The sequence below is a fragment of the Callospermophilus lateralis genome, chromosome 18, assembly GCF_048772815.1.
Source record: "Callospermophilus lateralis isolate mCalLat2 chromosome 18, mCalLat2.hap1, whole genome shotgun sequence".
In the NCBI taxonomy this organism is placed as follows: domain Eukaryota; kingdom Metazoa; phylum Chordata; class Mammalia; order Rodentia; family Sciuridae; genus Callospermophilus; species Callospermophilus lateralis.
The window spans coordinates 10,644,741-10,661,125 of NC_135322.1; the positions used below are offsets into that span (position 1 = coordinate 10,644,741).

The following is a 16,385-nucleotide window of genomic DNA, read 5'->3' on the forward strand; positions in this document are numbered from 1 at the left end:
CAAGGCCGGGGTGCTGGGGGAGCAGACTGGCCAGCCCCCTCAAGGGTGGGCGTGGAAGGGCCAGGGGGAGTGTGGCGATTCCTTGTTGGGCCTCCCTGCGCGCTCCAGCCCCGCCCCGCAGCCCTCCGCCCTCCCGCAGCGCCCTTCTCTGTCCCACGCCGGAAGTGGGCGTCCCCCCCACCCACCCATCCCCAGAGGTTGGATTGAAGTGACAGGACCAACAGGTATCTGGGGGTATCCATTCCCTCCCCACCCCCTGTCCCCAAAGTCACCAGCTCTCCCGCCGGCCTCGCCGGGGCACAGAAACAAGAGGCCCGCACAAAACACAAGGAGGTCCTCCTGTCCGACGGCAGTGGCGGCAGAGGGTCAGACAGAAGAGTCAGGGAGGCCACACGCCCTCTATGTCTCTTCCCCTCTCTCCTCCTCGTCCAAATCTCTCTCCCTTGTGGGACTGTTTGTTTTGTTTGTCTAAAGAGTTCACAGAGCAAGAAGGGAGGGCGAGTTCAGGGGGTCGGAAGGCTGGTCACTGCCGCTGGTGCGTTGGGCGCTGGCGAACGCGGAGACCTCCGGGCAGGTGAGGACAAACGAGGAAGTGTACGAAGGGTTAACAACGGGGAAAGGGTCGCCGAGGACTTGAACTTCACTGTGTGTAAAGAGAGAAGCCGTCAGGTTGGGGGGTGCGTCTTGGCTGGTCTGGAAGGGCAGGGGCGGTGGTGGCGGGGGCGGCAGCAGCCAGCTGTAACCATCTTCCTTAGCGGATGCTGACCCCGGCAAATCTCTCACCTCCGCCAGCGGGCCGGGCCCGGGCCCCTCTTCGTAGGGGATCTTGCAGCCCGGTTTGTGGGCCACCAGCACAAACTCCAGACGTTCCTTCTCCTTTTGGAGCTCGGCGATCTCGGACTCCAGTTCTGCCTTTTCTTCCTCCAGCTGATCTGTCTCCTGAGGCCCCGAGGCCAGGTCAGAGGAGAGAGGGAGGAAAGAGCAAAGGTATGTCAGTGACTAGAGAAGGTGGCTCCAGGCTCCCCCTAGACTTGATGCTGAGCCTGAAGCTGCAGCTCCCGACAGAAAGGAAACCCCCTGAGACTGGAGTCCTAGTGTCCTTCAGCATAGTCTCCGTTTCCTCTTGCAAGTCTCAGTTTCCCCATGTGCCCAATGGATGGCTGGGAAAGAGGCCAGGTGCACAGGGAAGTCTCTGATGAGCAGGAAGCACTCAGAGGTTTGTTGAGTGAATAAACAATTGTTATGGGGTTTTTAATGTCATCCCTGCTGTTACCCCTTCCTCCCCAACTCCCAGGGAAGAGATCCAGTAGGAAAGTAGAGAATTTCCCTGGATTTCTCAAGGGGTAGCAGAGCACTCTGTAAGCAAGCATAAAGTAGGGAATTCTCAGGCTGAGATTGGGCATAGAAAGGAGTGGGTTTGGGTGAATGCCACCAGCCCAAGTTCTGGAGAACTGTAGGTAGCTGGAGCAAGAGATGGGCATTTGACATTCAGTAAAATAATTAATTTCACCGATTCTCCATAATGTTCAAAGTAAAAGGGGCCTGGAACATTTGTTAAGGGGTTGAAGAGAGGGAGAAACTGAGGCAAAAATGTTTTGCATGCCCATGATCAAATGCAGAAATGACTGGAGCTCCCCTCCAGGTGGGAAGGAGGCCAGGAGAGGGGTGCATGGGGTCATAAATCACAGAAGCGAGGGAGTGGCCAAGAGTGGACACAAGTAGGTAGGGAACTCTGTGGCCAGGGCCACCCCATCTGGCCTCACTGTCCCTAGACCCATGTGTTTTCATGCCAGGATGAGGCACAGCTGGAGGCAGGGGACATAGAATGGGGAGAGAGCCCTCAGCACACCCTCACCGCACCCAGGTACCATCCTTACCGCCTGCAGCCGGTCAGTCAGCTCCCTCCTCCGGTTCCTACATTTAGCTGCTGCCAACTTGTTCCGTTCCCGGCGAACCCTTCGCTTCTCCTCTTCCTCTGGGGTAAGCTGAGTAGGGGAAATACAGGCCATGAGGTTTGGGGACCCAGCACATGTTCTAAATCCATGCCAAACCCCCTCTTCTTCCAGAACCCCCAAGAACCCAAACAGGACCCTCTACTAAAGCAAGAATGACAGGGTTGCTGCAGCCTTGAGGCCTTAGCAGACCACCACCCCAACAGTGACAAAGTTCCTGCATCTCTTGCTTTCTCCCCCATCAGGCCAACTCCTGATGCCCCATGCTCACCGTTTCCTCTCGGGGTCTCCTAGGCCGGGCTCGGGCTGGACGGACAGGCCCAGGTCCGCTTGTAGTTCCGCTGGTTGAAGGCCCGCCACTGCCACTAGCTCCGCCACTGCTGTAGCCACTTATGCCTGGTGTGGAGTAGCTGGTTCCTGGCATGTCGTAGGGGTCTACTGCCGGGGGCTGGGAAGCCAGTGGCTGTCCCTGGGACTGGGCCATGGAAGAGATGAGGGTGGGTTGCACAAGCCACTGGAGGTCCTGGCTGGTTGTGATCGCGGTGACCGTGGGCACGAAGGAACCGGGCATTTCCCCCAGACCGGCGCACTCCTACGGGGTGACACATACATACACAGGCGTAGACACACAAACAAAGACACCGACACACACACACCCAACACACATAACACACACCGACCCCGTGAGTGAGCACAGGGTGAGCGGGTGTGGATGTGTGTGTCACAGGCAAAAAGCCACAACACCCACCCTTCCACTACACCGTGACGCAGTGGTTAATGAGAGGATTTCTGCTCAACTGGCTTCTACCTCCTCCTTCTTCCTCGGGGAAAGGTTGCACGGTTCCAGCGGGTGGTGAATCACACCCCGGGTTGGTGACTCTTAGGTGTGGGGGGTGGGGAGGAGGCTGGACACAGCCGGGTGACAGAACCCCGGGACGGAGGCACAGCCACACACACAGCCACAACACCCCACCCCCACCCCAGAGGCAAGGGGAGGGAGAGGGAGAGGCCTTAGACCAAGCCTTCCTCTACACACACACACATACACACACCCCTCAGTGAGAGGTCTCGGGCAGGGGTGGGGATCCCAGTTAAAACGGTGGTGGGGGACAGGCCTAGGAGTTGAGAGCATCGTTTCAAGTAACTGCCTCTCCCTAGTGAGACCGTGATAGACAGGTTAAGGTAGACGGACAGGTACAGAAAAGTGACAATCGGGCTCCCTCAGACTTTTGCGGAGAGGGAAGGGTGTAGGACCCGAGCCCCCAAGCCCTAGCAGCGCTCATCGCCCACCCACCCGCAAGTGGAATCCTAGAATTGCTGTTTAGGCTGAACTACTCTCCCGGGGGGCGTGGTGAGGGACGGGCTGGCTCCTCGGCCAATCAGCGCCCTGGGAACTCAGGGGGGGCGGAGCTCCTGGAGACCACCTGCCTGGTTCCCCTCCTGCTAGCGGTTCTAGTTTTGTCTTCAGACACACTAGATGAGCCGGGTGTCCAGAGCAGAAGGAATAAAAGAGTTTCTCTGTGTGCCTGGAGACGAAGGTGACAAGCACCATATCTCCCGAAAAAACGCCGGCACACAAACAGACACCTCCTGCTTCTGAGAGCCGAGAGGCCAGATCCCCGCAAGGTCCTCTCAGACCCATTGGATCGCAGAGAAGTCGCTCTAGTCGCAACACGAGTCTCTTCGCTGTCTCCCTAGAGTTCTGTAAGAGACCCTAGCGCCAAGGAACCACGGGTTCCGGGGACACAGAGGGGGAAGGGAACTGAGCCCTACAAATAGGAAGGGAAAGTTGATTGGCCAAAGCTTGCGCTGCGGCGACCAATCGGAATGCCAGGCTGCCCCCTCCCTTAGCAACGTGGCCTCGGCGTTCCAAAATAGAACGCTCCCGGGACGTCAGGGGCGGGGCGGACGAAGGGGGCGCTGCGCGCCGTGCGTGCCCCGCGTCAGACGGAGGATTCCAGCGCGTCAGCCGTTACGCACGGGTCCCCCGTTACGTATCCGCGCAGGAGGCGGAGGCAGCGTAGCTGAGGGTTCGAGACCCGCTTTCCCGACTGGATGGAGGGCGATCGGGTGTTAGAATCAGCGCTCCGAAGGAGGAGAAAAGAAGAGGAAGCTACTGGTAGCTTCCCCGGGTTTTCTCCTCTAGCGTAACTGCGCTAGCTTCAGGTTGGGGATCTTAGCCGGGGACTGTCCGGAGCCGGCTAAAAGTTCTGAGCTCTGCTACGGCATACACGTTGCACTGACTGGAGTACACCCTCCCCCCCGCCAACACACGCCTCAAAGCTTGCCCAGCTGCATTCCCTCCCCGCGCTCCGCGCACAGGACCAGTTGCAAACATCTCCCGATTCTTTGCAGTTTGCAAAGTGCACAGTAAGCCAACTCAGATCCTGGGTTTTGGCGCGGCTTTGATGGGTGGCGGGTGTTCGCGGCACCCTAGACTTAAAGTATAAGACCTACAAAGCAGTACCTCTATCGTCTAGGACTTACCTGGGAGGCGGCGGCGGTGGGTGGACTGCCGAAGGAATCCACTGAAGACAGATACTGAGATTCGGCGGAGGGTGAAGAGCTGCACCGGGAGCCGGAGTCGTAGTCTCCGGGAAAAGCCTGAAACATTTCCCTGGGCACAGGGGGGGCCCTGTGACCACGCTGAGGTCGCCGGGAAGCCAAGGCTATGGCCGGGTGGGTAAGTAAGGTGCGATTCCGGGGTGAGCCGAGGCCGTCCCCAAAGTACGCTGTTCGGTGAAGCTCGGGAGGGCCTTCGTCCTGCTCCAACAGTGGCAAAGTTTCTGTGCAGTCCTTCTTAAGTGTACAGACCCCTACAGGATGCCGCTGCACCTCCTGAAAGTCCAGGTTCCGTAGGACCCAGGAGCAAGCGGGGATCGCTCCCCCAGAGGCCGAAAGCGCTGCCCGCTGTACAGAACTTGCTTCAGGTGCGGTCTCTTCCACGCGTCCAGCGGGTCTCACGGGGGAGGGGAGAAATAAAGAAGACGAAAAAAGTCGCTCCTCCAAAATAAACGAAGAAATATCTAGAAGAATTCTTCCAAAAACTTTCTTTCCGGAGAAAAATAAATTTCACGATCCTCAAGAAGAACCACAATAATCAACTCCCCAAGTCCAGGCTCCGCGTGTCCCTGCCGTGGCGGTAGCTCTCAGTCTTATGAATGAAGCCCAGAGCCGCCAGCCTGTATTTATATGCCCGAGACCCGCCCCCTTGCTTACGTCACTAGCTCCGCGCTTCGCAAACTTCCCAAAATTTCAGTCCGGGTTAAACAGAACCTCGCGCTGTCCATCAAGGGGTCTTTCTTAGCTTCGACCTGCTCACCTGTATGACCTTTGGAACCTCTGGGGTCTCGGGGGCTGCGTTCCGGACCCCTCGGCGGGAGGGGATCCCGGCCCCGCCTCCCCGGAGTTCCTGTGACGCAATTAGCCATATAAGGAGCTCGGCCGCCGCGGCCGAGTGTTTGTTTGGTATCCTAGCAATGACGTCAGAGGGAATCCCTCGCTCGTTCTCGGCGCGCACCCTGTGTGCCTGCGGAACCCGCCCGCGCCTGCGCAGTGCTAAGCCGCCCCGGGGGCTGGTATTAATAGGCGCTTAAATTGTCCCGGGAAGGCCGGTGCAGACCCTGGTGTGGGAGGGCCCCCAACTTAAGGGTCTTCTTTACTTCTGGCTCCCCCACCCTCCCGTCTGCCGCTGATGCAGCGCCCCCACTCGATAGGAAGAGCAGATCTCCAAAAGGAGACCCTAATTAGTGTGGTGTAGCCACGTAGGCGGGGAAACTGAGTCCCAAGCTGGATTGGAAGGGCTGCGATGCTCCAGGTGAAAGTGGAAGTGGGGTTCAAGTCCCGGGGCTAGTCTCAGCTTCTGCCCTGACTCGCTGAGCTTGGGAAATGTTTCCCCTCTCTTGACCTTCAGCTGCGCTTTTCCCTGCTCAGCGAAGGGTGTGTGTTTGGGGTCCCGCTTTTGGAAGGCATGCAGGTTTGGAGTAAATAGGGACGAAACTGGGTGAAGCCTCTGGCCGATGGTGTTGGTGGCTTCTCCTTCCTGCTTTATAGACTTATCGGGAGACAGCCAAAATGAGTGGGTGTGAAAATAATGATGATGATGATAATAATAATAATAACAATAATAATATATTTAGCGCTTAGCAAGAACCAGAACCCCAACTAAGTCTTCCAATACTAGACGTATAATCCTTAAAACAACTTTGGAAGTTAAGGGAGAAAAAAAATCTTCATTTTATAAGACAGGAAAATGATACTTAGAGAGATTAAGATCTCATTGTGGGGCTGGGGATGTGGCTCAAGCGGTGGTGTGCGGCCCCGGGTTCCATCCTCAGCACCACGTACAAACAAAGATGTTGTTGTGTCCGCCGATAACTAAAAAATAAATATTAAAAAAATTCTCTCTCTCTCTCTCTCTCTCTCTCTCTCTCTCTCTCTCTTTAAAAAAAAAAAAAAAAGATCTCATTGTAAGAAATTTATTTATTTAGGTACCAGGGATTGAACCCAGGAGTGCTTAATCACTGAGCCACATGCTCCAACCTTTTCATTTTTTTATTTTGAGACAGGGTCTGGCTAAATTGCTTAGGGCCTGGTTAAGTTGCTGAGGCTGTCTTTGATCTTGCCATCTTCCTGCCTCAGCCTCCTGAGTCACTAAGATTACAGGCCTATTCCACCGCACCTGGCTCCATTACAAGAAATTTAAACCTAGAATTATCAAATTCTGGACCACCTACTCTTGTTTTTGAGACAGGGTCTCTGCTATGTTGCCCAGGCTGGCCTTAAACTCCTGTGCTCAAGAGATCTTCCTGCCATACTCTCCTCAGTAGTGGGATTATAGGTGTAAACGTAGCTCAGAGGCAGGCTGAGCATTCCAACTCTGTTTCCTCCCTGCCTGGGAGGATTTTTGCCACCTGCCTGGCTGAGTGAAATATCCTGAAAACCCTCTCTCTGGGGTGATGTAAATGATACTGCTGTCATTGTAGCTTCCATCTGTGGGGCATTTATAAACTTTGCAATCAGCCAGAACCGCTCACAGTGCATAACTTGGGCTCAGAGGCAACTTACCTGAGGCAACCTGGTTAACAAATAGGGTTCAAGAGTCTAACTAAAGTATTTCTGATGCCAGAGTCCCCAACTCTGAGGCACCACTAAGAAAGGTGCCACCAGCTGCTGTATGAGCCCCAGAGACCCTGGCACTCCCAGTGCACTGCCTGGCCCGATCCTGGGCACCGATGGAGAGGCACCTTAAATATGTTGACTCTCATAGTCTCAGAGAGGAGAAATGCCTGGCTCAGGGCCACACAGCTTTTTTTTTTTTTTTTTGGTACCGGGGATTGAACTCAGGGGCACTTGACCACTGAGCCACATCCCCAGCCCTATTTTATATTTTATTTAGAGACAGGGTCTCACTGATTTGCTTAGCGCCTCGCTGTTGCTGAGGCTGAGTTTGAACATGCAATCCTCCTGCCTCAGCCTCCCCAGCTGCTAGGATTACAGGCATGCACCACTGTGCCTGGCCACACAACAGTTCTGATGCCAAACAGGAGGAAGGAGTGGTTCCTAATTCCCAGGAGAGTCTTAATTCCTGGGAGAGGAGACTCGGAGCTATAGAAGGCTAGAAGGACATGGGGTGGTGATAAGGGTGGTTGGGATTTCCAGACTAAAGCCTAGTCTCACCTGGTTCCCCCACGCCCCCTCTGTCTGCTACCAGTCCGGAAGGGGAGACTGGGACTAGGAGATGACACAGCAGCCACCAGCAGGCAATGACTCGGCACTGGCATCAGACAGGGAGTGACCCCTTAGGCTCCTGTCCCAAGCCCCTTATCTTCTCTTCCATGGAATAAAGGAGATGCAAATCCTTACTATGGCTGCCCAAGACCTTCACACCCGGCACAGGCAGCGTGTAACTTCCACGAAGCCATTGCTGTGTGTACTCACAGTCCACAGGGCCACAAGGGTACTCGGACATCTGCCCACAAGCAGCCACACACATGATCACAGATACTGCTTCACAGGCACACCCACATGTAGAACACACCATCACGTGGCGAGGAATACCCGACACGTGTCCAAACACACAGGAGACAAATTCAGATGTACAGATGACAGGGACAGGGATGGACCCCAAAACACCTGGGGACTGCTAAACCCTACTACAGATGCACAGGGATACATATGTTCACACACACCACAAGCACCACCTGCAAGAGCCGAGATCATGGCGACATACAAACATTCAGGCCAAGTGCTACGCATCCTGAGCAGGGTGCAATGTCCCACACCTGTAATCCCAGACTTGGGAGGCTGAGACAGAAGGATCTCAAGTTCAAGGTCAAAATGAAAAATAAAAAGGGCTGGGGATGGGGCTCAGTGGTTAAATGACCCCAGGTCAATCCTCAGTCCCCCCTTCCCAAAATAATACACATCCGGCAGAAGCACCCACACAAATGGTTTAACAATCACAAGAGCCAATTCTTCCCAAGTGCTTTTATTCACCCTCTGAATTCTCATAACACTGAGGGAAGCAAGGAAACAGAAGCTCAGAGAGGTGAGGTCACTGACCTGCAGTCACAAAGCAAGTGCCTGACAGAGCTGGGCTAAGCATGCAGGGTGTGGGGCTCCAGAGTCTGTGCTTTGCACTATTGTTCACACTAAGATGTGGAAACGGAGGGGTTTGCATGCCTCACACTCACACACTCACACAGACACTGGGCATTTACTTCTGCCCCTCAAAAACCTGGAAGCCAGGTGGCCTCAGCTCACATTTTGGCTTTACCACTTCACAGCTGGGTGAACTTGAGCTTGTGACATCTGTAGCCTGTTTTCCTGTCTGGGAAAGGAAGACAGAAATAGTCCCCAGTTTATGGGGCTGGTGGGGGATTCCATGAGGTTTCTGGCATAGTGCGTGTGCTTATTTTGTTATTAAGATGAAGTCATCCTGGCCAGCATAGTGGCCTATAATCCCAGTGACTCAGGAGGCTGAGGCAGGAGGATCAGAAGCTTGAGGCCAGCCTCAGCAATTTTGTGAGACACTGGTTCAGAGCTTAAAAAAAAAAAAAAAAGTCATCCTGACTTTAAAACAATTGAGGGGTGGTAGATACTGGGGATTTAACCAGGAGTGCTTTACCATTGAGCTATATCCCCGTCCCTTTTAATTTTTTATTCTGAGACAGGATCTCACTAAGTTGCCTAGGGTCTCACTAAGTTGCTGAGGTTGGCCTTGAACTTGCAGTCCTCCTGTCTCAGCCTCCTGAGTTGCCACTGCACCCAGCTCATTCTGATTTTTACACACGTGAACCCTGTCCATTTTTGTGGGCCACTTATGTCGGTATGGGCCCTAGGCACTGTGCCATATCCAAGGGAAAAGGCGGCTCTGAAGACTTAACACACAGCTTCACTCAAAAGCCCACGCAAATGCACACACCACAGCATACACATCTGCCCTCCAGAGTGAGAAGCAGAAAAGTCAAGTTCAATTCCACGGGCTCAGTCCTAGGAAGTTTCCAGGAGAAGGAAGACTTGAGTGAGCAGAGAGGCAGGATCCCTGTGAGGCTTGACCCCACGACAGCCCCATGAGTAGCTTATTGTCATCCTCTTTGTACAGAGGCACAGGGACATCAAGCCTGGGGGCAGCACTTCAGGACTCCTCTTGCCATCATGAATCGCCTGGAGATCTGGAGCGGCCATCTTCCCCAAGCCCCTGCGGTGCCCAAGCTTTGCGACAGGGCCGCTCTTGTGGGGAGCAAGACTGTGGACCTTTCTGGGGCTTGAGAAGAGCCATGTGCCCAGGCATGCATGTGTGGCCTGTCTTCTATGCCCTGCCTGCCCCTGGGCCGATTTCCTACCTACGGCCTCCTCAGGGCCCAGGGTCCAATAGAGGATGGTGCTGGCTGGGCAGCTCCCCTGGGCCTGGAAGCTTCCCGGAGCGGGTGTTGGTGGAGCTTCAAGGGAAGCAGAATGGCCCTGTTTGGGGACTCCTAGGTGGACCCTCCGTAGCCCATCATTCTGCATTTGGACTCCTCACGGCCGCCCAGGAAGCCTGGCGAGAGCCGCAGGTGCCGGCCGCCCAGCTTCACGTCTCCTGCTCCACTTCCCGTGCCAGTCTGCCAGTCGCCCTGGTCTTTGGCCTCTTCCCAGGGCGCCCATCCGTCCTCTGCCTCCTCTGGCTCTCTGCTCCTCCAGCCCACCCTCCAGGAAGCCCTCCTGATCCTGCTGGTTCAGGACCCCTCTTCCCAGACGCTCGCTCACAGCTCCTTGGGGGTCATAACCAGAGACAGACCTGGATTTCGAGCCCTGTACAGGCTGGACTGACACCTACCTGGTCCCTGCCTGCTCCCAGCCCAGTGCAGGGAATGCTGTGGGTGCTTAAGAAGTATTTGTGGAGTCAGTGAACCCTGACCGTTCATGTACCTACTCATATGCCCTGACAGGCCGTCTCCATGGAACCTCCCGGCCTCTCTTGCTTTGCCTTTGCTCTGATCCACAGGGGAAGATGTGGCTGAGCAGGTGCCAGCAGGGGGCTGAGTCCAGGTGGAACCATCCACTGTGCCCCACGAGGAGCTGAGCTGGAGTCTGGAGTCTTCCTGGCTGGGTGGGAGGAAGGGGGTTTGGTTTACAGAGTCCAAACCATGGATATGGAAGGTGCCCACGGGTACCAACTTACAGATATGGACTGTGCCCAGGCACAGGACATTTCGAGGTGTAAGAAGAGTGTAGACACCCAAGTGGCTGTGCACACACCTATCACACACACACACACACACACACACACACACACACACTAAACACACACTGTGCATGCACTCAGAGGTGTTCAAACCCCAATCCACATACCTCTACCTGTCCACACACACCGAGTGACACCTCAGAGCTGCAGACACACAGAGTTTCTGCAGGCTTCACACAAGACGCTTGTGCAGAGGTCCTGTCAAGGAGTACTGAGAGCCCCTAAATGCCCTCTGACTTGCTGTGTGCCATAAACCCTACAGAGGCAGGCACCCCTAGACCCTGGGATACTCTGAATCACACACCTGGCTTCCACCATGGCTCATCCTCTTTTCCACACACAACCATGCACACAGTTCCACACGTGGATACACAGGCAGGGCAGGGCTGACATGCCCAGAGAGCTGCACCAACCCAGACACAGATGGTGTGATCACTGGCTGCAGCCACTCCGGGCATTGGCTGGTGGGAGTGCTAGGTGAGGCTAGAGCAAGCCTGGAGGACTTCCTGGTGGGGGTGAGGCTAGGCAACCATTGCCTAATTCTGATCTCTGGGTGAGGAGGTCATCCCCCGGAAACACTTTCTCCCAACTATGAACATGTGAGTCCAAAGAAGTAGCAACCAGTGTGGTGGCACATGTCTGAAACCCCAGTGGCTCTCAAAATAAAAAAATAAATAAATAAAAAGTGCTATGGATGTGGCTCAGTGGCATCCCAGCGAAAGGACTATGGGAGCTAAAAAATAGGGCCAGAGCACAGTGGTGAAGGTGTTTTGGAATTCTTTCCACCTGGACTTAATGAAAATTATATGACAATTAACGAGAAAAGAGTCAATCAAGAAAACTAACCTTGTACCAGGCACTACATCAGGTACACTACACTACAGGTCCGCTGTATTCTTGTTTAACCCTCCCAATAATAGCAGAAGGAGGGCACAAGCTGTGTGACATTGGACAAGTGATTCAACTTCTCTGAGCCACAGTTCACCCATCTCTACAGTGAGGAAAATAGCACCCAGCTCCCAGCAATTTTTTTTTGGGGGGGGTGTTGCAGGGGATGGAACCCGGTGCATAAGTAAGTGTGTTAAGCAAGTGCTCTACCACTGAACGACATCCCCAGTGACATGTCAAGTGCCCAAGACAGTGCCTTGCAGAAAGTATGATCCACATAGTTATTAATAATCATAATGATATAATCAGATATTATGATTAGTAAGCATAACAGTGATTATTTTTAGTGCTACTAACTGATAAGGAAACTGGGTGCTTGGGACTTGCCCGACCTATAGACTGTGTGTCTGTGTCGTTGCGCTCCAGAGCCTGGGTGTGTGGAGGCTGGGCCTCCCTACACTGGGTCACCTACGTGCGCGGTGCTGCGTCCTCTGCCGATTCCATTGCTCTCTTATAAGTTTTCCATTCTCTGCGCAAACACCCAGACCCCATCCCACAGCCCCTCCACAGGTCACCCAGCCCCTGCCCACAAGCCACAGTCTCTCTGTCACGCCCGCCCGGGCTTTCTCCTCACCGGCCCGGGCCTCCCCACCGCCTTCCTCCCTTAACTTTCTCTTCCTGCTCCACGGGGATGCCTGCGGCTGGGTGGTCTCTGGCTTGAGCCACCCTGTCCCTGACTCAGGCCCCATGCCCCCTCACTGACCCTCCTGTGGCCCGCGAGCCCCCGCAGCCAGACGGCCACGCGGGGGTGTCCTGAGGGTCACAGCTGGCCACGTGCCTCTGCCCAGGGTGGCTGAATTCTGTCTGTGATTCAGTCCGCTTGTCTAGGCCACCAGGGGTGCCCTGGCCCAGTGATGTCAGCGGCCAGGTATGCGGCCGGGGTTTCTCCGAGGTGACTCAGGCTGGGAGCTACCCTCTCTTCGGCAGACACTCTGGGCAGTTCTCCAGCGGGCTGCTACCGGCCGCCGCGACACTCCCTTCCTGGCCCCCTCCACACCCTCCACGACCCAGAGCTGTGGGAACTGCAGGGCTGGGCCGGCCTGAGGGGTCTCAGAGGCCAGGGCCCAGCAACAGCCCTGGCCAAGCATGCCCCACCCTCCCCCAGGCCCGGACTGTAGTCCTCCCAGTGGCTGGCGATGACATTCATTCATTCATTCATTCATTCAATCATTCAGACCTAACCAGGGGCTGGGGGTGGAGCACAAGGGTAGAGCCCTGGCCTGGTGAATATGAGACCCAGGGCTCAATACAGCACTGGGCAAGGGGACAAACATTTAATCAGCACCCACCCTGCCCCCCTAGAAGAGTCTGCACGTTATGCCTTCATTTTATTGCTATTGGTATTTCCTCCAATTTGCAAGATTCAGACTGGTTTCAGTTCCCCCACCAAACTTTCCAAACAGCTCCAGATTCTTGGTTCCCAAACAGTCCTCAGAAGAAGTCCTTTCTGGAGTCTACCTTTCAAACAACCTGCTTCAGCAGGTGCACTTTCTAGTCTCTTTGACCTTCCACATTCCCAGTCCCATTGGGTGATATGAACCTTTATCCCACCTCCCCAAATTCCACCCTAATCCTTATCTGCCTTCCCCAGCAAGTGCACCCCACAGTGATGATCAGAACTGGGCCTTGTGGGTGCTGAGTGCTCACTGCTCACTTACTCTGGGGTCAAGACTTCCAGACACAGATTCATTTGGTCACTGCTGCCCTTAGAGTTGGTCCATGAACATGCCCATCGTATAGAAGAGAACTGACAGAATTTAATACTGGCTAACGGAGAACCACAAAGCTAGCTGAAGGTTCTGGACATATGTGTTCAAGGGCACTCAATACTGATGGCAAAGACTGATGGGATCTTGTAGGTGTTTGTTTTGTGCCAAGCACTTTCTAAATACTTTCTGTGTGAATTTACTCCCAACAGTCCACTGGGAGAACCACTCATAGTGCACAGGGGGGTTCACTGGACATGGACACATGAGACCTTAATTCATAATTAGAAATTGTGATAGATGCTGGGGAGGGAAATGGGGGGATTGTGTGAACACAAAAGCGGGCCCCCAACAGTTGCACACAGCACAGAGATACACATAGAGTGCCAGAAATGTACAGCATGAGGTAAAACCATAGATATCCTTACACACTCATTGTTTCACAAAAATGCCCACGTGCAAAGACTCACTACAACTGTACACACACACACACACACACACACACACACACCTACACAGCCAGTAGGGCTGCTAATGCCCACACATCCTGAGACACAAAAGCACATGCAGGAAACTGCTGGCTCAGTGGGGCAGTTACTGTCACTCAGTGGATGCCTCAGGGGCAGTTCTGGTGCAGGGACCCCAGATGTAGGTGAGGTCCCCATCCCACATTCACCTACTGTCACATCCATTCACACTATCACACACCCAACTTCTCTGTGCTGAGATTCGGCCCAGCCCTGGTCACATGAAGCTGCTGGATGGGGCTTGCTGGGGGTGTGTGTTGGGGATGAGTTATTAGGACCTTGTGCTGTGGACAGCTTCCCGGACACAGGACGGCATGACTGAGAGCTGACTGCCTGCTGAGAGAGGCTGGGAGAGGCAGGCAAGGACCAGCGAGGGGACGGGGAGAGAGCGCTCCGCGGCTGAGTGCCCGCGACAGGTGGGTCCCGTGCATCCGTCTCCATGGATTGGGACCCTAATGGCAATAGTGCTCCCGGAGACCTTGGAGGCTGAGGCCAAAGCTTCAGGCCGGAGAGGTGGTTTGTCCCTCTTTGGGTTGTTATTGTTTAGGGGGAAGGAGACGATCACCGCGCGGGAGGCGCTGGACAGACAGACGTGCCGAGGAGGAGGGGGCGCAGACGGACAGACACCCACACGGAGGCGGTCCCGGGGCGGACGGGCGGAGCGGGCGCAGCAGACGGCGGCTGTCTACAGGGAAACCCTCAATTTGGGGGCCCGGTTCTCCCCCGCTCCCACCACCGCAGCCTCCCCCTCCCGGGCTCCGGTCGGCTCGTCGTCCGCCCCGGCCCGTCCTGGCTGCGAGCGGTGCGGCCGCGCCGGCGGCCGGGGACAAACAACCCTCACGTCGCTAGGCGACGGCGTTCCACAGTCGGTCGCGTCACCGCGTCTGCGCGGGCGAGGGGGGAGCGCGGGGAGACGGCGGCCGCGGGTGGTTTGTTGACGTTGCCTGGCAACCGCCGCCGCGCTGCCGGGCAACGCCGGCCGACTGTTCGCGTTCTTAAAGGGGCAGGTGCACTTGACTAGTGGCTCTTGGGAGACCCAGCTTTTCAGGGAGAGTAGAGGGTTCCTTCCAGGCATCGGGAGGCTGAGTGGATTAGGAGGCTGGTTTAGACACTTCGAGGCAGAGAAAGAACACGAGGCGAGAGCTGTTGTTATTTCAACTAAAGGGTGTGAGGTGATAGTGTGATACTGATTGCCAGAGTGCACAGGTACACGTGTGGGCAGATGTGCATGGAAGTAGGTGGCAGAGATATACGGATAGAGAAAACTGGATTTGAATATCCGCTTTGTGACCTTGACCTGTGACTTCCTATGAGTCGCTTTCCTTCCTGAAGAGGGACTGAAAACATGACACACCTCCAGAATTGTGACTTTATGAAAGTCTGAGGCACTACATAGTAAGTGCTCTGTACATAATAGGCTTAATTAATTTTGGAATAAATGAAGTGGTTGTTAAATACTAATGGAGCACTGTGCAATCAATAATGGGGGTGTTGCCTATTAGTAATTTTTTTTTAAATTATTTTCTCCACTTAGTAAAGATGTGCATTATAGGATCCTGGCAGATGCAGTTGGAATCCTTGTCCTGTTAAATCCTGGCTGAGTGACCCCAAGCAAGTATCTTGCCCTCTCTTATTCTCTATTTACTTCTCAATGAAACCAGGGAATCCCTCACATTTCTTAGAGTCACTCAAGGGTAACGGTCCTGGGGGGGGGGGTCCCCTGTCATTGGGCGTGTCAGGTCAGTGCCCCATGTCTATGGCATGACTCATGGCGCTATGTTATGTAAAACTCCTAGATTCTGCACAGAGGGCAGGTTATATAAATGAATTTAATGTGCATCCTACATAGCAGGCCCGGGGAGGGGACCTGGCTTGAGTAAGCCTGAGATTGCCCAACTACTGACTGCTTCTAGGAAGGAGGGCCTGTGAGGCATATGGGCCACGTGTATACTGTCTCATTCAAAAGAATGTATACCTATGCTGGAGGCGGGGGGCGGGGTTCTCTCCAGACCCCTATGTAGTTTTTTGTCTTTCTCAGTCTCTGACTTAATGGGTCTCATCTCTCTGCAGCTTTCTGACTCCTGTCTCTCTGATGTGTCTCTCACCATCTCTGTCTCTCTCACTGTTTGCTTCTAACCCCCTGAATCCCATTCTATCCCCCTTCTCTCTTATTTTGTTATTTAACTTTCCACTGATTTGTTCCCAGAGAGAGTCTAAGGAGGAGCTGAGCAGCACGGGTCCCTTTATGGGTGACTGCTCTGTGATCTTGCGGTGGGCCCTCTATTCTCTGGGCCTCTGCTTTTCCCTATCTGCAAAATTACATGGAGCAATAGTGCAGGTGGGCAGGGGTCCTGATCACCCAAAGGACATTGTAAAAGTGGATTTCTCTGATCCCACATTGACAAGCTGTGGGTGAGAATTTCAAAGAAAGAGGCCAAGGGTTGATATGTGAGAGAGATACTTCCTGGGTGATTCTGAGCAGCAAGCTGGAATTGATGACCTGGGGCCTCCACACACTTGTTCC

At 54.5% G+C, this 16,385-nt stretch overlaps 1 protein-coding gene across 2 annotated transcripts; it reads right to left on the reverse strand.

Annotated features, from left to right (window-relative positions):
• Nucleotides 1-288: 288 nt before the first annotated feature.
• On the reverse strand, nucleotides 289-5,095 carry Fosb (FosB proto-oncogene, AP-1 transcription factor subunit). 2 transcript variants are annotated; one of them, XM_076838647.1, is made up of 5 exons: nucleotides 4,440-5,095; nucleotides 2,224-2,544; nucleotides 1,878-1,985; nucleotides 784-939; nucleotides 570-643 (listed from the first exon to the last, which is right to left on the reverse strand). In XM_076838647.1, the coding sequence occupies exons 1-5, from the start codon at nucleotides 4,563-4,565 to the stop codon at nucleotides 641-643; spliced, it is 714 nt and encodes a 237-aa protein (XP_076694762.1). In that variant the 5' UTR covers nucleotides 4,566-5,095; the 3' UTR covers nucleotides 570-640. The 2 variants fall into 2 exon arrangements, with proteins under 2 accessions (XP_076694761.1, XP_076694762.1); XM_076838646.1 differs by having other exon boundaries at nucleotides 289-939.
• Between the last annotated feature and the right edge of the window lie 11,290 nt (nucleotides 5,096-16,385).